This window comes from Anopheles coluzzii, chromosome 3 (assembly GCF_943734685.1).
Source record: "Anopheles coluzzii chromosome 3, AcolN3, whole genome shotgun sequence".
Classification (NCBI taxonomy): domain Eukaryota; kingdom Metazoa; phylum Arthropoda; class Insecta; order Diptera; family Culicidae; genus Anopheles; species Anopheles coluzzii.
This window is the reverse complement of record NC_064671.1, coordinates 28,683,672-28,708,293: the sequence shown is the minus strand read 5'-3', so window position 1 is coordinate 28,708,293 and position 24,622 is coordinate 28,683,672. Positions and strand designations below refer to the sequence as shown.

The window sequence follows — 24,622 nt, the reverse complement described above, 5'->3', positions numbered from 1 at the left end:
AGACTGGCGGTGAATGAGTTTGTTTGAAGAGGCGTTTACTATGTTTACAAGGAAGATTAAGTGGAGGGGTGCGAGAATGCTCCACAACAATTGTACTCGAGCTTGTGAACTCACTGTCACTGGGCAATCATTGTCAGCTGTTTTGCCGCGTTGTTCTGTGTGTGTCTGTATTAGTGATGATCGGCTAGTGCTGGGCGGGATCTTACTAACACGCTGCGTGAGTTCCCATGTTGCGCATGCTTTTCGTTTAACACCTTGGGTGCCATGATTCATTGGCCAGGGATTGCTGTTTACAATTATTTATTTCTTCTAAAAAATGAGGCCGTATTATAATGAAATATTGCAACAAGTTTCAAAAAATGCCTAAGATTGAATATGGTTTTCGCAACAACAAAAAATTAGTCCATTTTTATTGAATAATCCTTTGATACCCATAATTAATCGAAAATCAAGAAAATAAATGTAAAACAATAATTCCTTTGAAGTGTATTTAGTTACTACATATATTCTAGTTATTTTTTTCTAATTTCCAAACCATAGAATAATAAGCAAATACATATGAAAATATCCACTAAATATTAACCTACATTGTTTACTTGATCGGTATTTCCATTTCATCAATCTAGCGCAAATCCTATCCATATACACAACATAAAACTGTAGTAATTCCGATCTGGTGATAAAACTGGAACATCAAGTGAGAAAACCACAAGAAAAAAATCATATATGATAACTATAAAAAGTGTAAAAAAGTGCTTGTCCCCCGGAGGAATCATAAACGAAACACGGCCTGGCACTCCAAGTGTTAACAACCGTTTTATGAGTGATCCCCCACATTAAATTGTATTCTTCGGTCAGCATCAGCTTCAATCACTACAAAATAAAGCAATGATGAGCTGGTCTGATGATAGAAGAATGAGTTCATCTTTGTGATTTATGTGTTGACGTGTTCACGTTCATACAAGATATAGAATGCTTAAGATAATGTTGATTTTTTTTCTCTGCTTCATAGTCAATCCCCAAATGATTTATAAGTAAAGCAATTCATTATTTGAAACATCTTAAACTCGTTGAGAGCTAAGATATTACAATTATTTTATTTTGTTGCTTTTTTTTCGACAAAGTTTAGTTTTGTTGAGGTTCGTGTCTTATGCTGCAATTCATTATTTTTATTTTTGTAGTTATTTTAATTGTTTTTTTTTATATCTTGTAACTTATTTTTTATAAGCATTTACTACCACACAAAAAACGTAGAAGAAGCCGGCATCGGGTAATGCATTTTGGTGGATTTTCAGCTTTAGTATGTTTTTCCCAGGAATGTTGGGTATATCCCAGCTCTGCTTAATTCCCAGCTGTCCAACCGCAATGACACACACACACTGGCAATCCATAAAAGGAGCATGACAGAAACGTGGACATAAAATCCCATGAGAAGAAGGGGGCATTTGTTTTTATGTTACCAAGCAGAAAAGAGAACTTTATAACTAGATGATTAAGCCTTTTTTTATTTGTTGTAAAACGGGACAATCGCGAGAAAAAAACATACAAAAAACTTGAAATAGGATAAATAAGGCATTGCTTCTGTTTAGCTGTATCAAAAGAACAATGAAAGTCACAAGTTAGGTTTAAAATGGCATTTATTTATCTCTAAAATCTGTGCTTAACATTATGCTACATATTTTTCGCTGTTTTTTGTTTTAGCTCAGTGCGTGGGTGTTTGTGTATGTGCACGGCATTTCGCATGCTTGTTGTACACCTTAAGCTAAGGCGGGTTGTTAATACTGTGCGGTTAATCCTCCAACTGCTCCAAAATCCAATCGACATAGCGCTCGACCCGCGTGTACACGCCCGGCGCACTCTGCTTGCCGCACGTGCGCAACCCGAACGACACCACGCCGTACTGGACGTAGCGCGAGTTTTGAATGCTGATCGACTTGAGCGGTCCGCCCGAATCCCCCGAGCAGTTGTCGGACAGATTGGAGCCGATCGCGCACAGCTGGCTGTCCGAGATGCGCACAAACCTATCCTTTGGCCGTAGCTGCTTCAGACACTCGTCGTTCGCCATCAGGTCGAGCTTCGTAAACTGGAGCTTGTTCGCGAACAGTGCGTTCTGTGTTTGGCCCCAGCCAACCACGAAGAAGATGGTCTGCTTGGTGAGGAACGCCGGCGTCACCGGTAGGCAGATGGGAAGAACATCTGGCAGAGAGAGAAAAAAAACACAGTGCAGGGGGGAAACACAGTGTTACGTAAGATTGATCTTACTGGGTGGATTATGACATCGCATCAAAACAGCACTTACTGTCATTCAGTGATGCTCGGCGGGCCAGCCGAATCAAGCCAATGTCGTGCAGTTTGTACCGGGCGCTGTAGTCCTCGTGGCTGATGGCACGCTCTACCGGGATGTCTTGCGGAGCCGGCGCACAGTCACCGTGCTTGTTGCAGTCGATCGTGCTGTTTAGATCGTACTCACCGAGCCGGACGGATGCCCTGAAGGAGATGGGATTTTTTTTTAAATAATTAATTAAATCACTCTTTGGTTTTAAAAGGTAATCTCCCGGCACTTACACATCGTCGTTCACGAGACAGTGAGCTGCAGTCAGTACGTAGCGCTCATTGATCAGCGTACCGCCACAGAAGAAGCTACCGGCTTTCGATTTCAGCAGTGCCATCCAGGGAAACTGGAACAGTTTCGCATCCTGTCCGAACGATATCTTATCGTCCGTGTACGCTCCACAGTTCTCTAGGTCGAGCAGTTCCAGCCCTCGCTTACGATCACTTTCGGTCGTTGGCGCGGGTGGCGAGCAGCATACTTTGTAGACCTACGTTCGTGAAAGTGTTTGCGATAATTAGTTGCCTTTACAATGCTACTAACGCGAACGCCGTAGTACTCACATTCACACCGTTCATTTTTTCCCGCTGACAGACCCGCCTTCGAAACTCGTCCCTTAAGCTGGGCGACCACTTGGCCGGTTGGTTGTAGTGGGGAAGAAATTGTTCACACTCGCCTATACTTAAGCACATCTCATCGGCAGGACACTTGTTGAACTCTGTTGCGGGGTGAAACTTAAATTAAAACAAGATTCACTCACAGAGCCAAAAGCTCTCAACAAACTTACGCCCGGTGACTTGGTGGCAGCAGGCGACGAACAGCACCGCCAGGATGGCCTTGGTTGAATGCATCGCTTAAACGGCAACAGTTTGCCACGGTAGTTTAAAATGTTTACCTTGCTTAATCCGTTTCACCTGCCACTGGGGTCCGCTATGGAGGCGACGCCAACTGGCCCGGCTCCTTTTATAACCGGCAGCTAAAACGAGCCCCCTCTTTCTCGTTGCCGGAGGGTACACTAACCGACCGGGTCTTCCGGCGTGGGGTTTTTTGATATTACATACATGGGCGCGTGTGAGTCTTGTGTCGACATAAACAAAACCAAGCTCCGCACGCTCACACAAACACGCACGCTAGTGGTGTTTGTGTGCGTATTTTCCCCACCCCAAGGGTGGCCTGTTGGGTGTGTATGGGTGCGATGCATTGAGATGAGGAGTTGTAACGGTGTCGCCGACGAGGTTTACCCTTTCGCTTTACGTTTATTACAGATGTTTTTCTGTTTTATTACAGATTAATTGCTGCTCTTTGCAATTTGTTTACATTTTAAGACGTGCTATTATGTTCGTTTGTTTGTTTTTGTACTTATTACATTTTTGTTCCATTGTGGCAAAAGTAACCATTCATCATTTTACAAATCTAGAGCAAAATTAAGTTTATGGAATGTGCCTCTATTTAGTTGTTCTTTTTTTATTTTCCTTGCACAATTTTAGGAAGGAATGATTCTATTTTTTTTTTTTTGAAGAAAACTCTTTTTTGAGTTAATTTTAATATGTTTAATCTAAATCTAAATAATAAATAAATAACCAACTATTTCAATACAAATCGTATTGCATACCTTCAGGCGTTAAGCTTACGCCGATCGCTATTTTCTAAAAACGTTAAATTCAAATAAAGATATATATATTACTTTGCTCCATTATTTATCTATATTTGAGACATTGATAGGCTGTTTGATAATATTTCAAGGCATTCACAAAAGGTTAAACCTATCATTAAATGAAACTTTGCTATGTTTAATGCGTGATAGGTTTAACTTGATAGTATTGACATAATAATGAAAATATTAATATGTTTTGGGTGCTTGGTGAGCGCCATTCTGTGAACAGCAGATATGCAGTTACCGACAGCATTTTGAGCATTCGGAGCTATTTTGAGTCTTCTTATTATAGTATCAGCAGAACAGATCGTGTACGATCATGGGGTGGATTTTTTTCTTGGATTATTCCTTTGAACGCCTCGGAGGAAGGTCTGAGGTGCGACCAACAATTCAAAGATCAACGTGTTTGCATTTTGGAAAAATACATAACAGTAGTGTACATAATCATCTAGTAGCAGGAAGCGAATCACAGGGTTACAAGTAGTTGCAATCGTTTTAATCGCATGCATTATTCACAGAGCCATAATTTGGGAATGAAAAAAAAAACAAACCTTCGAGATGATACTGCTGCTTTTCTTTGTTATGATTTGTTATGATATTTGCTTTGTTCATTTGCTTTTACCGTTGTGTGTAAAATGGTAGCGTATTAGCTTAAAACCGTTGAGTAGTAACCAGCTCGGGTCATTATTATTCATTTTCGTTTATTTATGTTCACTGTATTGTTGTTAATGCAGCCATATATGTTAAATGTTAGGTATTCTGATATTCGATCAATCAGGATCAGGGGCTCGATGTTTCGTAATAATTTAGTAAAAACCGGGAAGGGGCTACATCAAGAGGATGAATATGTTATACATATATAGAGTAAATTGTGCCAAATTATCCATTAGCACACCGTTTATGGTTAATCGTTGTATTAGAAAGAACTCCAAGAGCAGCGTGCAATCGAACGATCACTCTTCGAGATTGCTCAGTATCCAATCGATGAAGCTTTCCACCCTGGTGTACACGACGGGTGAATTATCTAGTTTGCAAGCGTTCAACCCGTAAGAAACTACCCCGTACTGCACGTGGCGTCCATTGCGGCCTAACGCTGTCAGTGGTCCACCGGAGTTTCTACAGTCATCGAAACGACCCGATTGGAGCGCACAGATTTGAGATTCGTGAATCGTTCTTTTCATCTGTATCAGCTCATATAGACGATTCTGACACTGATCAGCTGTGACCCGATCAACCTCAGTAATTTCGATCGTGTCAGTGTTCAACGAAGCGTAGTCCTGTCCTCGTGGAGCAACGAAGTACTTAGATGTCGTCGTCTGGTATTCGGGTCCCATTGGGAGACAAATTGGGCGTACATCTGGCAAAGGCATAGGGTAACACATTATTTGGAAAGGCTTGGAAAAACATGCTTTCTCGATTACATACCGCTATTAAACGATGCGTCTCGTGCCAAACGCACCAGGGCGATGTCGTGCGACTGCACTGGTTTGTTGTAACTATCGTGTCCGATGGTGCGTTCGATGGGGATGTCTTCTTTTGCCAGTGTGCACACGCCGCTCTCATCACAATCCTTCTTTCGTAGCTGAACAAATGCACTAAAAGGAGCGACATAGGAAAAACAAATTGCTTTACAAATCGTCCTTCTATAGCATTTTGCTGGAGAGGATCACTTTATTGGCAAATTCACTCCATCACGTGCACCTTGGTCATGGGGATGGGGTACTTACAGATCGTTGTGTCCTAAGCAGTGGGCAGCCGTCAGCACGTAGCGTTTACTGATCAAACTGCCGCCACAGATATGTTGCCCAGAACTCGATTTTATCGACGCTATCCATGGAAGCTGCCCAAGATTGTCATTATTTCCCAAAGTTTCGTTGTTTTGCATCCGGTTCATTCCACAGCCTTCGAGGTCAAGCAAATCTAAGCCAGCAAAAAACACCACCAATTAATTTACTGCTGAGGTTTCGTACCTTAACAAGAATGCGTTCCACTAAACTTACGTGCCGTAGCTTGATGTGCGCCGTGCAGCGCGATCAGTAGAATTGTTACTCTCAGCATTCTCTGGACGATTATTTTTATTGATTTTTATAGAGTTTTTGAGCCTATTGACTTCTTTCGCCTCTGCAACTCTCAGAACGATTGTGAGCTTTGGTAGAATCTAGCTGGCTTTTATAGTCCTAGAAGCAACCGTGTACGATGAACGGGATGGAGTCTCGTGGTGTTTTGATTACCGCGTAACAAATGTAGAACAATCTGATTGCGCTATTGTGTGCCTATAGCTATCAGTTCAGCTAAAAGAAGAACTGAAAGTGTGCTGCAAATGTAGAGTAGCTCACATCTTGCATGTTTTTTTCGTAGAAAATAAATAAACAGCATCGTTGCGGCACACATTTCATTGAAGGATTCTAAGGCCTTCGTCAAAGTGCATTAACTGTATTCTTAATAAGGTTGATAATGGTCAAATTTCATAATGGTCTAAAAATATTAATAATTACTAAACAATAATATACGGCTAGCGAAGTGAAACAAATGTGAAACAAGTCATATTGTTGCATTTATTATTGAAATAGTGCACGATTGAAAACAGGCGACTAATGAGAAACTGCGCCCGTGATTTTCTAATTTCCCATAAGTAATGAGACGAGCATTGGAGGTCAGCAGTTTGGTTTAGAGAACATTTGACTCAGTTACCTTCAGTGTACAATTTATGCTAAATTCCTTCGCTAATTTCTACGCTGCACTGCCGGGACTCGTCGACTAGCAGAATCGGGAGTCGCGTTGAAACAGGCGCTGTATCGGTATCGGAATCGGAACAGTTTCATGATTGGTTTTAGAATCGCAATATATCTAGTAACAGTTCCGGTTCGCTTTGAATCCAGTATCTGTTCTTATTCCCGTTCGTACATCAGTTCCAGAAACGGTATAGATTTAGTATCAGGTTCTAGTCTAGTTTGGGTTTAAGATCAGTTCCAAAAATGCGTATGGGTGCGTGATCAGTTCCAAGACCAGTATGGGTTCATGATCAGTTCCAGGACCAATTTGGATTTACTATCAGTTCCAGAACCGGTGTGGATTCAGTATGAGTTTTATCATCGGTGTAGGTTTATCATTTCTAGGACTGAAATTGGTTCGTGATTGAATTTCATAATCGGTATGGGTTCGTGATTGGTTCCGAAACAAGTTTCGGTTCAGTATCATTTGTAGCACCTGCATGGGTTCAGTATCAGTTACCTAACCATTGAGTTTAGAATCAGTACCTAGTGAGGTGTATTTTGAGGTATTTACCCCACAGTATACCACTGCACGCAACGGACCCAGAGTTAACCGTACGTAATCAATTAATGAGACACGATAAATCATTTGAATGAGAACAACTAAACTTTCGCTACTATTTATTATCATTTTTAGAATCGATCAAATCATCCATTAGCATACCGTTTATGTTTTTGAATAGAATTCCAACCACATCACAGTTTGATCACACGATCACTCTTCGATATTGCTCACTATCCAATCAACGAAGCTTTCCACTCTGGTGTACACGGTGGATTCATTTTGCGTGCAAATGTCCATCCCAAAAGCATGTGCCCCGTACATGACGTGGCGTCCATTGCGGGCCTGAGCTGTGAGTGATGCACCGTATGGTTTTGCACAATCATCGTTTGGAGCCAATTCGATCGCACACATCTGAGAATTATGAACCGTCCTCTGTAGCCAACTTTGACAATACTCGTTTGCAACCAGATGAACTTCGCTTATCGCTACCGCGTCTGTGTCCAACAAAGCGTAATCCTCTTTTCGTGTAACAATGAAATATTTTTTATCTGTCGTCTGATATTCGGGTCCCATTGGGAGACAGATTGGACGTACATCTGGCAAAGGCATATGGTAACAGATTATTGGCAAAGGCTTGGGGAAAAAACATACTCACTCCATTACTTACCACTATTAAACGATGCGTCTCGTGCCAAACGTACCAGGCCGATGTTGTTAAACAGCCATGGCTTGTTGGAACTATCGTGTCCGATGGTGCGTTCGATGGGGATGTCTTGAGGTTTCAGTGTACACGCGCCGCGCTCATCACAATCCTTCTTTCGAAGCTGCACAAATGCACTAGAACGAGCGTCACAAGAAAATAATCGTGTTATCTTCTTTTTTTAGCGTTCTGCTGGAGAGGATCACTACATCAACTCTATCACGTGTGTCTTGGTTATGGGGATGGGATACTTACAGGTTCTTGCTTATTATGCAGAACGCAGTCGTCAGCACGTAGCGTTTACTGATTAAGGTTCCGGCACAGTGATACTCCCCGGAACTTGTTTTTAGTAATGCTATCCATGGAAGCTTCCCAAGAGTGCCATTATTTTCTACAGATTCGTTTCTGTTCAACCGGTTCATTCCACAATTTTCGAGGTCAAGCAAATCTAAGCCAGGCTTACGACCGTCCCTCGGTTCGCTGGGAGCCGTTGGTTCGCAACATACCTTGTATTTCTGGAATAGAATGGACAATATTCCACACTTTCTCGTATGTAAAGTTTCAATCTCGAATAGTTACAGTCCACCCATCGATAGTGGGTTCCCTCTCACAGACACGCGCTCTAAACTGATTCATTGTTGCCTCTGTCCACGTGGCCCTTGAGTTAGACCCAAACAGTGGGCATTGCTCGATCGGGATGCAGATGTTGCCACCGGTACATGTATTCAACTCTAAAAACCGCCCGCAATTAATTAACTTAACACGAAAAAGCGCTCTAGTCTACTTACGGGCCGTAGCTTGATGTGCGCCGTGCAACGCGACCAATAGAATTGTTACTCCCAGCATTATCAGAGCGATTTGTTAGCTTTGGTTGGATCTAGCTGGCTTTTATATTCCTAGAACCAACCGTATACGATGAACGGGGTGGGCTCTGGTGATGTTTTGATTCCCGTGAAACAAATGATGAACAATCTGATTGTACTATTATGTGTCTATAGCAAGTTTTGCTAAGGAACAAGAAATTCAAGTGTGCGGCAAATGTAGAGTAGTTTAGATGACTTTGATTTTTTTTTTCTTAAAAAGTAAATAAACAGCATCGTTGTGGCAATAGCGTCACAATTTAAAACATTTGATTCAAGGATGGTTACTTATCCTGTGCTGCAACCGTTTCGCACCAGTGTTTCTGAAAACGCTGAAGGTTTCGTGCCTTCGTCAATAAATTTAGTGATTTTTAGTTAATTTTTTTTGTTTGTGATAAATTTACTGAATTTAAACTTTAATTGAAAATTTGGTACAAATGAATCCGTTGTAACATTCAATCTATTTAGGTTATTTTTTGACAGTATTAGGATTTAGGAACATAGGTTATTTTTTTACTTATACGAACTGAATTTCAAAAGCTTTGATGTAACACAAAAACACAAACATCAAATATCTAAGTATTGTACAACAATACGATTGTTTATACATCAATCCCTTCAAAGATCTTGAAATTAGGTTTGACAATCGCGAATGGTTCCGGTTACAATCCCATGTGCATAAACTTCATAAAATTCGATTAAAATGAGTGCGGAGACATTTAATGGGGCAAAATGAAGTATCAGTTTAGAATAGAAATGAAATGAATGTCATCATCCTTTGCTTCTATTTTTGTGCAGTAGTACGACATGCCCGTCATGGGTTCAAGCTCCAAATGAACCGTGCCGCACTACGTAGGACTGACTATCCTGCTATGGGGGGTTATTCAAAAGTCACTGAAAGCCAACCCCACAAGTGGTACAGGTAGGCCCTGACCGAAAACGGTTGTTGAGCCAAAAGTAAAAAAAAAGTCTATTTTGATATCACTAACCAAGTAATGTTCTTGGTTTGGACCTCTTTAATCTTTACCTCTTTGAGAATTAACCAATGTTGGCAGCCCATATGTGTATTCTTATTCTTCGTCAAGAGGCCTTCCATTGTAGAGGTTTTCTAAATTTATAAGCCAGCCGCACCGGCGAACTCGTTCGACGAGAAACATTCGTCGCTCATGAGTGGACAGGGTTGTACTGGCAGGTTGGGCAGTGCAAAACCTAGACGGTTTTCTAATTTTTCATCCAGAGGGCTGTAAAATGAGTGAAAATGAGCGTCGCGGCGAACGTTCCCGGGTACAAACGAGTTCACCGGTACGGCAGAGTATCACACTACTGGATAATCAGTGCAGCGCGTCAAAAGTTTCTGGTAGTTGATTGTAACACGGATCCTGATACCAATAATGACATCAGTTTTTGAACCACGTTTTTATATATTGAGTTGGAACATACATTGAGACTCTGGGCAAAAGACAACCCTATGCTTTTCACATCGGATGTGAAAGAATGAAACGCGCTGTTGTAGTTTACGCCTCTTACGCGTTATTTTCTGTCAAAATCGCAAACCGTAAACAGGAAAACGACATAATTTATATCTTCGACACGTTACAAAAGAGACATATTTCACTCTGTCACGATGTTGCGCAATGCTGATTTTATTCACAACGCTAAAAATCGCCAAAATCATTCATCGACTTACATTTTATAGGCAAACGGTGTAATAAAAGGAGCGGTTAGAACAATGCAAAGGAGCAATCGTACGATCACTCTTCGAGATTGTGCAATATCCAATTGATGAAGCTTTCCACCCTGGTGTACACGGAGGGTACATTTTCTAAAGAGCAATCTTGAACTCCATAGGAAACTACCCCGTGCTGCACGTTACGTCCGAAGCGGTCCAGCGCTACCAGTGGTCCACCGGCGCTGGTAGCACACCCATCGAAGCTGCCCGCTTCGTACCCACAGATATGAGATTCCTGGATCTTGTGTTGCCTTTTAATCAGCTCTTGTAACCGATTCTCACAGTTTTCAGTGGTCAGTGGATGAACTTCCGTGATCGAGATCGTGTCGGTGTTCAGTGAAGCGTAATCCTGCCCATCTCGAGCAGTGAAGTAATTCGATCCTGCTGGCTGGTATTCGGGAGCCACTGGCAGACAGATCGGGAGCACATCTGTTAACGGGATATGAGTTATTAGTATTTATGCATACAAGGGTAGACAGAGGCCTATCATCCGCCAAATGCTTACCGTTATTGAACGAAACGTTTTGTGCCAAACGGACCAAGGCAATGTCGTTCAGTTTTCTCCGGGCACTGAAGCCATCGTGTGCGATGGCACGCTCGACGGGGATGTCTTGCGGTGCCAGTGTACACACGCCCTGCTCATCACAATCCTTCTTTCGAAGCTGTACAAATGTCCTGGCGTGTAGAAGACGTGTAAATATGGGCGCATTTAAAATGTATTCAGTTGAGCATTTATAGCGAGCTTCAGAGAATCAATCGATTCACTCAAGCAGATGCTGCACATTCTTAGGATTGTAAGTTAAGCAGGAAAGAATTAACGAGAATAGCTCAGTTAGCTCAGTTCATTCAATTTCAGTCACAATTTCAAAACTGCGGTTGCATGAACGAATGAACAAACGGACGATAAACTGTTATAAATGAGCGAGGCAGTATTGGAGCGCCTTTCAGTGTTAGGGCGAACATAATAGATTTCTTCCAAACATAAAAGAACGAAAACCTGCCGCGAAGTTTTTCAAAAATGCACGGGTTTGCCAAGCCTAGTACAACCGGGACTATGCCTTTGGCCGGTTTTCACCACTTAACAGCCGCTCACCAAAGCTGCATTGGAATATCGAACGTCTATGCTTTACGGATGGGTTACTTACACGTTTCTATTCTTTATACAGTGAGCAACCGTCAGCACGTAGCGTTCACTGATTAGACTAGCAGCACAGGCGAACTCCCCGCTGCTCGTTTTTAGCAATGCCGTTCAAGGCAGCTGCCCAAGAGTGCCATTATTTTCCACAGATTCGTTGCTGTGCATTCGGTTCATCCCACAGCCTTTGAGGTCAAGCAATGCTAAGCCACGCTTGCGACCATCGCTCGGTTCGCCGGAAGCCGGTGGTTCGCAACATACCTTGTATATCTGGAATGGACAATATTGCACACTTTCCTCTAATGTTACGAGTCAATCAGCAATACTCACCGTCCTATTAACACTATTGGTTTCTTGCTCACACACTCGCTTTTCAAACTCGTCCTGTACCGCCGGTGTCCACGTGATAGGTGGATCAGACCCAAATATTGGGCATTGTACAATAGGTACACAGATATCACCACCGGAGCACTTATTCAACTCTAAAAACACCAGCTATTAATAACCTTTCAGACATATGATAACTTAACATGAATGCGTTCACCTAAACTTACGTGGCGTTGCTTGAAGAGCGCCGTGCAGCGCGACCAGTAGAATTGTTACTCTCAGCATTATCAGAACGATTTTGAGCTTGGGCTGCTCGTTCGCAACCGGCTTTTATAATCTCAGAAGCAAACTGGCTATGAGGGAGAGGTCTGTTTTCCTGATATTTTTACTGTCCGCTTGGTGTATGCGGTGTGAGACAAATGATAGCTGTTGTGTTAGCGTATCTGCTTAGCGCAAAGGAGGAATGGAAGAATGCGCCGATTGCAAAACAACGAGTTAAGCATTTTTTTCTTTTTCTTTCTTTTTCGGTGAATTCGGCAAATGGTGAGATCAGCAGTCTTGTAGGAAACAATTTTATCAATCAAGTATCAATTCATTTCACTCAATTTTGAGACGATTTACATAGCTGCGTTGGGACGATTATTGTATGAGTTCAAGATACAGTCTGAACTCGATAATTGAACTTTGATTGCATTTGTTGGGTTTTGGTTTGTATTTATTAAATTGCCGCGTTTTTTGGCCGGTGCAAAATAAAAACCGGATTTGTTCTAATACGCCATAAGATTTAAAATCGTGATTTCATAAGCGTGTCTTTTTGGAAAGACCGGTTCTTGTCATACAAACGGACGGCTTTTACTTGAAATGTCAGCCATCATCCGACTAGATATCGCTCAACTATTAAATTCCGATGGTACCTCTCGGAATTGCTCTACTTCAAACGAAATGTTTCAATCCATGTTGAATTTGAACTGTTTTTAAGTCCTATAACATATCATAACATAACATATCATATCATATCATATTTCATCAAACAAGATTATATTCGCTGGACCTGAGACTTGAGCATCGTTTGGTGTGGAAAGATTAACCGCGATCGTTAACAACGTAGGGAGTTGCCGGTTGGTAACATAACGTGTTTAGTGTTTGTGTCTAAATCGTATAGATAGTGCGTATTGTGTAGTATTGTGCGCTTTCTTTGTATGTCGCTCGCAAACACGTGTTTGATTCACACTCTTTTGCGCACAGAGCCATCTGTCCGTTGTCGTTTAGTTTGAAGCAAACAGCGTACTTCGCTGTCTCAAAATCAAAACTTTTCATAACGAATTTTATAGTTTCTTTTTTCTTATATCTGGGCCTGGTCTTAAGCCTAGATGAAGCATTCTATTGCCATTTTTTAGCTAATCTCTACGAATATCGATCTGAAACAGATAATGATAGATTGTCTTACTTCAGTCGCACATTTCGATGTGCAATGTGCGGACAACCTCAATATCCATGTTATTCTTTATCCATTTTACATTTTTCTGCCCTTCCAATTTCAATTTTTTGCCAACCCCTGCGATAGAGAACTGATTCTCGGTAGTTCAGAACCATGCACCGTTCGACATAATTCATCAATGCTCCCTTGAATAAGAGATAACGCCGTCTATGCTGTCTAGCGCTTGGGAAAGTTGCAAACCATCAACCGTTCGTATTTTCCCACACTAAGCATTTTCATATCGTTTCCATCTTAGATACTTGTGTGCGTTAGTACATGCGCAGCTAATGAAGCATCAAAGTAAAGTCATCAAAGTCAATGAAATAAAGAGTAACGTTGGACCAACTGCTTGAATCGAGCAGCTTGAAGCGGATCGGAACAGATCCGCTCATTTTACATTTTTGTTAACGCTGTCATCAGCAGCGATTTGGAATTATAGATTATAGATGACAAGAAGGCTTTTTTGGTCTCTTTTTTGCTGGCAAATCGTCGTAACTAGCTTGATTGGGGAATATTGGTAGCATAAAATCGAAAAAAAGACGATCAAAATGGTTATAGTGATTCTTTCCCTATATTTTCCCATAAAGAAGCCATTCCTGTCTGGGTTGCATCTGTAAAACTCATCACACAGGAACATGTAATCTCTTGCCGGTTATAGTTGTTTGCATAATGCCATTTTATTTCGTACTAAACTATAAACCTGAGCCGGTCTCGTAGTACAGTCGTCAACTCGTACGACTTAACAACATGCCCGTCATGGGTTCAATCCCCAAATAGACCGCGCCGCCATACGTAGGACTGACTATCCTGCTAGGGGGGGGGGGGGGGGGGGAATCAATTAGTCACTGAAAGCCAAGCCCACAAGTGGGTACAGGCAGGCCTTGACCGACATCGGTTGTTGAGCCAAAAGAAGAAGAAGAAGAAACTATTAACTTAACTAAACTATGTTGGCAAAGATAATTGAATACATAATATTGCACGCATATATCGCACACTGGCGCAATGGTGGCCATGAGCCCCTTCGAATCTGAATCAACGCGAGCCTATCTGTGAGCCTCTTTTTTTCACTATCTCACTCTTCCAGATGCTCCAGTATCCAATCGATATAGTTCTCGACCCGCGTGTACACGCCCGGTGCACTCTGCTTGCCGCAAGTGCGCAGCCCTAACGACACAACACCGTACTGTACATAGCGTGCGTTTATACTGATCGTTTTGAGCGGGCCACCCGAATCGCCGGTACAGTTGTCGGTCAGATTGGCCCCGATCGCACACATCTGATCGTTGTTGATCTTGGTGTACGAATCCACTCGTAGCAGCTGCTGCGCACACTGATCATTAGTCAGCAGGGCGACCTTACCAAACAGCAGACGGTTCGAGTAGAAGGCCGACTCCGTCGCGCCCCACCCGGCCACGAAGTAGGTCGTCTGCGTGGTGCGCATTGCCGGCGACACGGGCAGACAGATCGGCGACACATCTGTGCAGTACCCCGAAGGTTTGCAAGTTAGTGCGTTTTTTTTAGTGAGCAGCAGGGAGCCCGTGCCCTGCGTTTGCTACTTACTGTCATTGTAGGCTGCTTCCTCGGCCATCCGTATCAACCCAATGTCGTTCACCTTTAGCCGCGTACTGTACGCTTCGTGCACGATTGTCTGCTCAATGGCAATGTCCTGGGGCGGCGGGGCATGCTGATCCCCCCGCTTGTCATAATCGATCGGTGTGCTTATATCGAACTCGCCCAACCGTACCGTGGTGCTGGAAATGATAATGTAACAATACCGAATTCTGCCTTTGTTATACATGGGGTCGTGAGCGATACTTACACATGTGTGTTCTTGAGACAGTGGGCAGCGGTCAGTACGTAGCGCCTATTGATCAGCGTACCGCCACAGACAAATTTAACCGAGTTGAGCATTAGCAGCGCCATCCAGGGAAACTGGAACAGCCTAGCCTCCTGACCGTACGCCATCCGGTCGGCAGAATACGCGCCGCATCCCTCCAGATCGAGCGTGGCTAGTCCGCGCTCACGGTTGTTCTTGTTGCCTGTGGCTGCCCGCTTGCAGCATACCTTGTATAGCTGTAAGGTGTAATGTAGATGCACAGTTGATCGAGCTCGAGCTACCATATCACTTTCTCCAGTTGCTTACATTCCTGCCGTTGCTCTGCTCACGCTTGCACACCTTCGACCGGAATTCATTCAATAACTCCTCGGTCCATTTGGCGGGCTCGTGGTAGTGTGGACCGAACCGTGGACACTCGTTGATGTTGATGCAGGTCTCTCCGCCAGTGCACTGGTGGAACTCTGTACGAAAGATCAGGAACTTTGTGTTAAACACAGCAAACCCATGGCCACTAACATAGTTTCACACACCAGTATCATTTCGATAACTTACGTGAGACTACAATTTGACAGAACGGGACGATTAGTAAGGCCACTGTCGCCACTCCTACCATGCTATTTGGTTGCATACTGACACGAAACTTCACGACGTGTACTCTGTAAACAATAACTGACGCTACTGTTCGCGAGCAGATCCACAATCTGATGTTCTTCCGGTCACTATGAGCAGCTATCGGGCGGTTCATCCCCTTTTATAGTAACACAGACGAGCCTTCACTGGATGGCCTTTCGCGTTTGTGTGTGAGGGCCACCATCCCTGCTGAAACCTTTGACCAATAAACTCCACTATCGCTCAATTGGATCAGCGTACTCAGCAATTGCTTATTTGTAGCCTGTATACTGGCTGGACACGGATAGCTGCAAGCTGAATATTTTTTGAGCAAAACAGAGATTTGCCGACGATTTTATCAATTATAGATTTAGCTGACCGTCTGTTGAGATCAGTACCGTTGCGGCACTGTCTTGCAGAACAGAACAAAAGGTTTTTTTTCATTTTTATCAAAAAGGATACGATATTATCTATCCATCCAAGCAAATATGGAAAATATCCGTCAGAAAACTGGCCGGTCATGCAAGAAGTTCAGTGAAACTCTACTATTTGTTAACCCTCCTTGGACATTACTTCACGTTTGTGGGGAGACGTGCTCAATTTAACACTACTAGTCAATTTCGGACACCAATGACGATGTAAAAGTCGCTGCAAAGACGAGATTTATAAGACCGCCGTACAGTTCATGTTACTGTTGAGCAGCGTATCAAACTCTCAAGATATAAGTAAGATAAAATCCTTTTAGGTCGTCGACAAGTACAGAAGGGACGTGGTAGGCCCAAGTTGAGGTGTCTTGGTGTTCGAGGATACCTCGGAAAGGATGCTGCCCGAAAACATAACTGCTATTTCAGTTCAGAGACTGATACGGAACTCAAAACGAACCGCAATGTGATACTGCATCAATATAGGACCAGAACTGATGTTAAGCTCATTTTAGCGTTCAAAGAGATACTGAATCCATTTTGTTTCTGCAACTGATCCTGATCCTATACCAGACTTGGAATCGATCCCTTATGCATTCCCTACCTAAAACTGATTCCAAATTCATACTTGTCTTGAAATTAATCTCGAATCTGTACGGGTTCTTCAACAGAAACTGATCTTTTACTCAAACCGTTTACTGAAACAGATCCTAAATCCCACCGATTCTCTTTAGAACGAATGAGGGAGGAAAGAAAGAATGAGAGCGCCGCTTATCGCAATGAAACAACAGAGTGATAACAGTCGCACGAGAAATTGTCGCTCTCATCGCACTCTTGCCATGCGCTGCGTGCTCACTCGAAAGTCTGTGACGTCAGGCTGGCGGTCAAAGTGTTAAAACATTAAAGCCTCCCCAGTAGCGAAGAAGTAGCAAATGTAAAGCTCACTACCCCTTAGTACAATTTGTACAGCGAGATCACTGTTCGATCGCACCCCCTGAATAAATGTAACCACTATCGTCACTATTAAGCTTTTTGTGTGCACCACTACATCAAAGCCCGGAAAGTCCGAAGCTTCGGCAAAGATACGTTCGTATTTACCCACCCTTAGCAAGTGCAAGTTTGATTCCTTCCATTTACCCCCTCCAAGCTACTGCTGGTTTCAAACGAATGTGTGTATCGGATTATGTGTTTGTGTGAGTGGTATGATCACATCAGCTGTTAGCATTGGTTGCCATGTAGATGTGATGTGCCGCCGAGTACTGTTTTGAGCGCAATTCTGACGAGTGGCGCCATGTGTCGCCCAACCATTTAGCTCTGCAAGCCCACGGTAATGCACAGCAAATGCCGATATCATTAGCAACTTTTAAATGCAAGGTGTCCCGGGGAAGATGCAAGACATCGCTAATAGTTTAATGTGATTTGCGATTTGAACGGGGATATGAAACACAGTACGGTACGGTCATTCTGCCTAACTCCTAATGCGGAAGGGAATGTTTTATTTACCCATGAAGCGTTTGATCGAAAAATGCTCTCTTGCCCTGACGTCCCGCAGTGAGTTTGATGTTTTCCCTTAGTGCTGGGTTTATCCGTACGCACCAAACTCGAATCAAGATATTACGGGTACTGTGAAGATTTCACGTGTTTATGGTAGCGTTCGCTGCAGCAGAGCAATTGCCGGAGTACGTTGTTTAGGTCCAAGACGATGATGTCGGAGGTTTCGGTTACTTACATCTTAAAAGTTGTTCTCCAAAAATGGCTTCCTCCTTCAGCATTGCTCATCTTGTAAGGTTTTTAGTCATTAGCAACACTGTTCCGGGAAGTAAATTTTCCCATTGATAATGATTCACCTATTGCCCAGTTTTTGTTGTTGTTTTGCTTCAAATGAAAGTGATTCCTTCCGTTTTTTAACACAGAACTTCGAAAAGGCAGTGACACACCCGCCAAAAGGGGAACAACATTCGCTCCCTGCTGGCTTTAGGGTAGATGCGTTGCGCCATCTAACTGATGGTGTAATACAGGGGTTGTCTCCAAATTTGTCTCCAATTTGCGGGCCGAAAAAACTTCATCAATAACGTTGGTGAGGACCATTGAGACTATAACTTTTGCTAATGGGTCTCGTAAGTGACAAATATAAATACACAATTCCAATTTTTTGTTGTGGTATGTTATGTATAATGGCGATTTATTGTCTACACAAAGGGTTTTTCAGTTTCTAGATCATATTTCTAACGATAACGTCAATACCTAAAATAGTATCGCTGTAATCGAACGCGTATTTGATATCTTGGAGCATTGCAGATTCGTCAAGTAATCGGAGTTAAGTCTGATCTAAAGCATTCCCAATCAGCTTCCGTTCTGTCTCTATCTCCTTCGCTCTCTCCCTCTCTGTTCCTCTCTTTTTTTCTCTCTCTCTCTCTCTCTTTCTCTCTTTTTATCTTTTTACCAATCTCTCTCACCCTCACTTTTCCAGATGCTCCAGTATCCAATCGGCATAGTTCTCGACCCGCGTGTACACGCCCGGTGCACTCTGCTTGCCGCAAGTGCGCAGCCCGTACGACACCACACCGTACTGTACATAGCGTGCGTTTATACTGATTGTTTTGAGCGGGCCGCCCGAATCACCGGTACAGTTGTCAGTCAGATTGGCCCCGATCGCACACATCTGATCATTGTTTACCTTGGCGAACGAGTCCACCCGTAGCAGCTTCTGCACACACTGATCATTGGACAACAGGCTGAGTTTGGTAAACTGGAGCCGGTTTGAGGAGGGGGCCGACTCAGTCGCACCCCAGCCGGCCACGAAGTAGGTCGTCTGCGTGGTGCGCATTGCCGGCGTCACGGGCAGACAGATTGGCAGCACATCTGCGGGTTTGGAAATAGAAGATACGCGAGCAGATAGTTTACATTAGAGTGCCGCGCATTGTGGGAAGCGTTTTGAGGGATTTTGCATGTACTTACTGTCATTGTACTCCGCCTCTTTTGCCAACCGGATCAGCCCAATGTCGTTCTCCTTACGCCGCGCACTGTACGCTTCGTGCACGATCGTCTGCTCGACGAAAAGGTCTTGGGGTGGCGGGGCACACTGCTCCCCCCGCTTGTCACAGTCGATCGGTGTGCTCAGATCGAACTCGCCTAACCGTACCGTGGTGCTGTTAAAAAAAAAAACAGTTTATTGTACCGGATCTGCCTAGGCGACCGTTTGCAACGGGGGTCGTGCTCGATACTTACATATCGTTGTTCTTGATACAGTGGGCAGCGGTCAGGACGTAGCGTTCGTTGATCAGCGTTCCGCCACAGACGAAGTTGCCGGCCCTTTGTTTCAGCAACGCCATCCAGGGATACTGGAACAGCCTGGCGTCCTGGCCGAACGCGATCCGATCCTCCGAGTACGCGCCGCACCCCTCCAGATCGAGCGTGGCCAGTCCGCGCTCACGGTTGTTCTTGTTGCCTGTGGCTGCCCGCTTGCAGCACACCTTGTACAGCTGTAAGGGGTAATGAAGATGCACAGTTGATCGAGCTCGAGCTATCTTATCACTTTCTCCAGATACTTACATTCTTGCCATTGCTCTGCTCACGCTTGCACACCTTCGACCGGAATTCGTTCCGCAAGCTATCGGACCATTTGGCGGGCTCGTGGTAGTGTGGACCGAACCGTGGACACTCGTTGATGTTGATGCAGGTCTCGCCGCCAGTGCACTGGTGGAACTCTGTACGAAGGATCAGGAACTTTGCGTTAAACACAGCAAACCCACAGCCACTAACATCGTTCCACACACCGGTATCATTTCGATAACTTACGTGCGACTACAATTTGACAGAACGCAACGATCAGCAACGACAGTGTCGCCACTCCTACCATGCCGGTTGATTGCATGCTGACACGAATCTTCACGTACTGCTGGCGGGTACCCTGGTAGATTCGCTGGCTGATGTGCTTCCGGTCACTGTGAGCACGCTGTCGTGCAGGTTAGCCACTTTTATAACAACACAGTCGCGCCTTCGCGGGGTGGCCTTTCCGCGTTTCTGTGTGCGAGAGGTGATCTATCTCTCTCACTCTCCCCCGCTGTGTGTGTTAGTATTTCCACCTCCCCTGGGTAGAAATGACACACCTTCGTATGGATTGGTGCGATCACAAGGCACTAACACCGGTTCCTACAGCACCGTACCTGTAGAGAGACTACAGTAATATGACGCGACGCATATGAATTCGTACGGACGAACGTGTCTGTAGTTGAAGCTAATTGCTGTACACGTTAAAACGTCGTTACGATCTGTTTGGCCACTTCACACACACAAACACACAAACACACACATGAAGCGATGCGGGACAATCCCCGGTGCGCGTCTTCCCGAGCACGCACTGCAAAAAACGGTTGCACTAGCGCGCCGCGCACGAACTGTCTCACCGAGCTTTGCTCATTCGACTGAGGAGGTGTGTGTCAAACGCATGTTTTTAAAAGTTCCCAGCAGCAGCTCGTAGAGCTTCTCGACGCGACGCACCACTCCTGCTGCTGTGCGGCGTGGGACCGCTTTGGAGCTCGGAGGCTTGGGTACCTGCGCGCATGAGATATCACCTTGAATATTATCGCGCCAAGCTATCTCGCTCGTTTGCTAGCCACCGACCGATTCGGCGGTCTTTCTTCTCCGATGCTCACGATGTCGCTTTCTTCGCTCCTTCCGTGGGAGGGCGGGCTGGCAAGAAGATGACCGTGAAATGAAGATGTTAAAACGGCGAATAGAAACGAGTTTGACCACCGAGTGTGCTGGATGGGGTTTTGCCTAACTCTGTGTGTGTGTTTTTTTGTCATTCTCTTTCCCGCTCCGTCTCTCCCTTTCTTTCTCTCACGATCTCTCTCTCTCTCTCTCTCTCACTCACTCTATCTGTGTCGTCTTCCCTTAATCCGTTCCAAACCACGCACCACGCTGTGTTACACAGCGTACCCGAAGAAGTGTCCAGGTTCTATGCAATGCGGTCGGCAGGTCTCTGCTAAGTGCTAATTATAGCATGGAAAACCCAACAGGAAACCGATGCGTGGCAATCAGCGGCGATTTGTATCTAATATTCAAATTCTAACGGTGTGGCATTGTTATTGTATTGCTTTGTAAAGAATACGACAGTTCTAAGAATGCGTAAAGAAAGAGTGCGCCTGTTCTAAGAATACGTTTCGCTTACGGTGCCTCATTTCGAACGCTTTAGAGCAGTGGTATACAATCGTTTTTGGATGGTTTCTACCCACTCGTATAGAATTTCCGAAAAGCCTGATTCCTCCAAAAAAACCCAACTTTTGGCTTGATTTTCCACGATTTTGGCATACAAAATGTAATAGTTATAAAAACCGGTTAAGTTTCAAGATAATGCTTGATTCGTTGTGCCAAACTTCACATGATTTTAAAGGATTTTATTAAAAGGAAAGGTCCAGCCAAACGATCAAATAGAGGCCTTTGTGTGGGGAATTTACGCAATGTATACTTGCACTCGAAACAACCCAATGATGCGAGCAATGTATTCAAAAATGGATAAATCTTGTCCATCATATCTGAACCCATTTTGAGCAGAGACAGAATTAATCCCTGAACCCCCAGCTCGAAATCGAAAACAAACCCCTCCAGATTTAAAACCCCTGCAGCACTATACACCTTAAAAGCTTTGATAAGGCGTTAACGCATTATTGTGTGTGCTATTTTTAGAAGAATCAAAAAAAGACGTCACGTTCAGAATGCTTCCATAAGATTTACATCAATCCCTCGTGTAGTTTCGATTGTTAGTTTGATTTTATGGACACATTTTATTGTTGATGAACTGGTTCTGCCATGATCTTTCAGCACAATTCTAGCACGAGGTCGTTTTATAATCTTATCAATAACCTTTTTTGTGTGTTTGTGTGTTTTGTGCGGGCCAGTGCGGGCTTAACCACTCGAAGCTGAAAGATGCATTGATCTTTTGCTTTACAGTTAACAATGCCTACTTTCATGTACTGGTTCTTACCGCGTAGTTCGAAAATCAATAATGTTACTGCTGATTATAATGAACATGCTGATTATACTCTGCTAGAGCAACAGCAACTGGTTCGACGGGTTTTAGTTATCATTCTCCAGCTACGTTTCATTTTATCACACAAAATACGAGCACGCAACCGATTCCCGAGAAGCTTCCAGTTCGTATGGGGCAATCTCAAAAACAGGTTATTATGTATATATAAAAAAAAATCGACCTCGCTGAAGGCTGCTGGCAAGTATGGGTGCTACGAAATGCGATGGAATGCAGCCGATGCGTGATCGATTGCCTTTTAAGATGTATCTTTAAGCGTATCGCTTGTAAATGTACGCTCGAGCGTACGCTCTACACGATGCGTAACGTTGATCAGATTTATTGTATTAAAATGAGCACTCTAATGGCACTTAGCGCAACCGTGAACGGTCATGGAGGCGCCTGGTGGCGTTGATTACACGGAGCGATAAAAAAAAATGAATCGTTTCTGTTCGATGCCAAAAAGATGCCATTGTTTTGAAAAAAAACAAACAAACATGTTATTGCCGTTTTGCCCATACATACGGTAGATGACTGTCCATTTTGCGGACATCTGGTCTTTGTTTAGAGATTTTCAACTTCAAATACGGACTTTTACGGACAAAATAATGAAAATTCATTTGAATTCATATTGAAACTTACCGAATGGATAGTTTTACTGGGAAACCATATTTTTTGAACAATTTTTAGAGGAAATCACTTGCTTGGACCTTCAATCTTAGTATATGTCAAAAGTGTCTGGAATTGACTAGCACAAGGTTTCTCTAGTTAGTTCAATATGGCAAACTTCATGGTCAATGCAGCAAATCCCAGTTCAACATTGTTAATTAATTGTTGGCAGTAGCCCGTAAGCAATCAAGGACAGATCATTTGATGATTGATGTGGTTGAACTGTGGTTTATGGATTTTAAAATCCCGTAAGACAATATTAAAGAACATCTGACACTAGTAGAACCTCACACTGATTGCACTAAAATCACTTACGTTTTTTCTTGGATGTTTTTACAGTTGTATGTAAGCAGCAGCTCATTGACTTTTTATTATTATCAAGTCTGAGATTTAAGTTTGTGAGATCTGACGTCAACGATTGTCATATTGACATGAAGCAATTGAAGTTTTTGCTTTGTGTTTCAATAAATAACACTTGTAGCTGTTTAGAAATATAATCTTACTTAACGTATCAAGTTGAGTTTTTTTTTTCTCAGATTCGTTCGATCATCACTTAATTTTCAGCACAGGCAAGTTTAATTTTACGGCTTAGTCGTTTGACTTGTTTTATTGGAGTTTAATCACATCGAAATAGGTTCAATTCTCAATCATCTTGTTGCAATATCTTCACTGTCTACAGATCTAATCTATCATGAGTTGGAAATTGGTTGTACAAACTGAAATAATTACAATACTATAGGCGTTACAGTAATAAATATATAAAGACATCCTTTTAAAGTTTTGTGAGCTTTGCGCCTTATGCTTTTTTTCACATGCTGAAAGCCTCGTAAACTGAATATCTTGATCCAACGAAATGCATTTCGCATATAATGTTTTTTCGGTAATTCCAACACTCAAGTGTCATTCACCTAAGCCGTCCAACTAAGCGGCAAAGGAGTAATATGAAAGTTAACAAGCTCCACCTAAAGAGCTGCTGAGAGTGATACAGAACGAGAGAGTTGCACACAAGACAAATTTCACTTCGCCGAAAACGCATTTTACACCAACAAAGCATTAGTCAGCCACCCCCTAAGAGGGAGGTAATCTGCATGAATTCCTTACCACGAATTGGTCAATCACAAAGCGCAATCACAAAAACAATAACAACACCACCACCTCCACTACCGACAGAGAGCGAGCGCGAGCGCGACAGAGACGCAAACTTGTCCGAACCGGTGCATACCTCGAATTGATCAGTAACCAGGGGTTTTTCCGTCTTCCGAAGCAAGTCCGCCGCGCCGTACTTTCCGGTACGGCCTTTCCCCCACGCACACGCACGCACGCAAAAACTACGCAACGTGTGTGTGTGTGTGTGTGTGTGTGTGTGTGTGTGTATGTGTGTGTCCTGCGTGTGACCGGCGCGGCCTGCTTTGTCTCTTTGGCGTCAATTGCACGATCGAAAACCTGTCAGCCCGTGCCGAGGGTTCGTTTGAGCTTCTGTGTGTGTGTGGCTTGTTTGTATTACTACTAGATGTGCACGCACACAACCATTCCCAGCACGGTTTGCGTGCGGCTGTATGTGTGCAGGTCG

The 24,622-nt window shown here is 43.5% G+C and overlaps 6 protein-coding genes across 6 annotated transcripts; all 6 read right to left on the bottom strand.

Annotated features, from left to right (window-relative positions):
- Window positions 1–1,619: 1,619 nt before the first annotated feature.
- Window positions 1,620–6,131, bottom strand: LOC120956378 (CLIP domain-containing serine protease HP8-like). The gene is made up of 9 exons (XM_049608141.1): window positions 5,984–6,131; window positions 5,711–5,903; window positions 5,409–5,578; window positions 4,940–5,340; window positions 3,942–3,975; window positions 2,893–3,047; window positions 2,566–2,819; window positions 2,300–2,487; window positions 1,620–2,196 (listed from the first exon to the last, which is right to left on the bottom strand). Exons 1-9 carry the CDS (start codon window positions 6,039–6,041, stop codon window positions 1,790–1,792), a joined length of 1,860 nt encoding a protein of 619 aa, XP_049464098.1. The 5' UTR covers window positions 6,042–6,131; the 3' UTR covers window positions 1,620–1,789.
- Window positions 6,132–7,441: 1,310 nt separating this feature from the next.
- On the bottom strand, window positions 7,442–8,974 carry LOC120956377 (phenoloxidase-activating factor 3-like). The gene is made up of 5 exons (XM_040377792.2): window positions 8,748–8,974; window positions 8,539–8,690; window positions 8,215–8,474; window positions 7,927–8,096; window positions 7,442–7,855 (listed from the first exon to the last, which is right to left on the bottom strand). The coding sequence occupies exons 1-5, from the start codon at window positions 8,803–8,805 to the stop codon at window positions 7,470–7,472; spliced, it is 1,026 nt and encodes a 341-aa protein (XP_040233726.2). The 5' UTR covers window positions 8,806–8,974; the 3' UTR covers window positions 7,442–7,469.
- A 1,450-nt stretch (window positions 8,975–10,424) lies between these two features.
- On the bottom strand, window positions 10,425–11,797 carry LOC125907203 (phenoloxidase-activating factor 3-like; the record flags this gene model as incomplete). The annotated part of the gene is made up of 3 exons (XM_049608139.1): window positions 10,425–10,977; window positions 11,054–11,223; window positions 11,694–11,797. Coding segments are annotated over 3 exons (681 nt in total), but the record flags the coding sequence as incomplete, so codon positions are not given.
- Window positions 11,792–12,394, bottom strand: LOC120956376 (uncharacterized). Its single transcript, XM_040377791.2, has 3 exons — window positions 12,238–12,394; window positions 12,014–12,165; window positions 11,792–11,953 (listed from the first exon to the last, which is right to left on the bottom strand). The coding sequence occupies exons 1-3, from the start codon at window positions 12,293–12,295 to the stop codon at window positions 11,798–11,800; spliced, it is 366 nt and encodes a 121-aa protein (XP_040233725.2). The 5' UTR covers window positions 12,296–12,394; the 3' UTR covers window positions 11,792–11,797.
- Window positions 12,395–13,546: 1,152 nt separating this feature from the next.
- LOC125907285 (CLIP domain-containing serine protease HP8-like) lies at window positions 13,547–16,164 on the bottom strand. The gene is made up of 5 exons (XM_049608696.1): window positions 15,877–16,164; window positions 15,631–15,785; window positions 15,307–15,560; window positions 15,048–15,238; window positions 13,547–14,963 (listed from the first exon to the last, which is right to left on the bottom strand). Exons 1-5 carry the CDS (start codon window positions 16,067–16,069, stop codon window positions 14,560–14,562), a joined length of 1,197 nt encoding a protein of 398 aa, XP_049464653.1. The 5' UTR covers window positions 16,070–16,164; the 3' UTR covers window positions 13,547–14,559.
- Window positions 16,165–18,747: 2,583 nt separating this feature from the next.
- LOC120954692 (CLIP domain-containing serine protease HP8-like) lies at window positions 18,748–24,408 on the bottom strand. Its single transcript, XM_040374842.2, has 6 exons — window positions 24,154–24,408; window positions 20,154–21,047; window positions 19,908–20,062; window positions 19,584–19,837; window positions 19,314–19,504; window positions 18,748–19,217 (listed from the first exon to the last, which is right to left on the bottom strand). The coding sequence occupies exons 2-6, from the start codon at window positions 20,227–20,229 to the stop codon at window positions 18,814–18,816; spliced, it is 1,080 nt and encodes a 359-aa protein (XP_040230776.2). The 5' UTR covers window positions 20,230–21,047; window positions 24,154–24,408; the 3' UTR covers window positions 18,748–18,813.
- Between the last annotated feature and the right edge of the window lie 214 nt (window positions 24,409–24,622).

Coding starts and splice junctions, on each gene's coding strand:
- LOC120954692 (XM_040374842.2), bottom strand. CDS start 20,229: ATGCAATCAACCGGCATGGTAGGAGTGGCGACACTGTCGTTGCTGATC. Junction 19,505..19,583: donor TGTATCAAGAACAACGATAT/GTAAGTATCGAG, acceptor TTTTTTTAACAG/CACCACGGTACGGTTAGGCG. Junction 19,218..19,313: donor AGAGGCGGAGTACAATGACA/GTAAGTACATGC, acceptor CCAAACCCGCAG/ATGTGCTGCCAATCTGTCTG.
- LOC120956377 (XM_040377792.2), bottom strand. CDS start 8,805: ATGCTGGGAGTAACAATTCTATTGGTCGCGTTGCACGGCGCACATCAA. Junction 8,691..8,747: donor CGCACATCAAGCTACGGCCC/GTAAGTAGACTA, acceptor GGCGGTTTTTAG/AGTTGAATACATGTACCGGT. Junction 8,475..8,538: donor CCACTATCGATGGGTGGACT/GTAACTATTCGA, acceptor ATTCTATTCCAG/AAATACAAGGTATGTTGCGA.
- LOC125907285 (XM_049608696.1), bottom strand. CDS start 16,069: ATGAACCGCCCGATAGCTGCTCATAGTGACCGGAAGAACATCAGATTG. Junction 15,239..15,306: donor TGTCTCAAGAACACACATGT/GTAAGTATCGCT, acceptor TATCATTTCCAG/CACCACGGTACGGTTGGGCG. Junction 14,964..15,047: donor GGAAGCAGCCTACAATGACA/GTAAGTAGCAAA, acceptor GGTACTGCACAG/ATGTGTCGCCGATCTGTCTG.
- LOC120956376 (XM_040377791.2), bottom strand. CDS start 12,295: ATGCTGAGAGTAACAATTCTACTGGTCGCGCTGCACGGCGCTCTTCAA. Junction 12,166..12,237: donor CGCTCTTCAAGCAACGCCAC/GTAAGTTTAGGT, acceptor TGGTGTTTTTAG/AGTTGAATAAGTGCTCCGGT. Junction 11,954..12,013: donor CCAATAGTGTTAATAGGACG/GTGAGTATTGCT, acceptor TGTCCATTCCAG/ATATACAAGGTATGTTGCGA.
- LOC120956378 (XM_049608141.1), bottom strand. CDS start 6,041: ATGCTGAGAGTAACAATTCTACTGATCGCGCTGCACGGCGCACATCAA. Junction 5,579..5,710: donor TGCTTAGGACACAACGATCT/GTAAGTACCCCA, acceptor CGCTCCTTTTAG/TGCATTTGTTCAGCTACGAA. Junction 2,197..2,299: donor CCGAGCATCACTGAATGACA/GTAAGTGCTGTT, acceptor TCTCTCTGCCAG/ATGTTCTTCCCATCTGCCTA.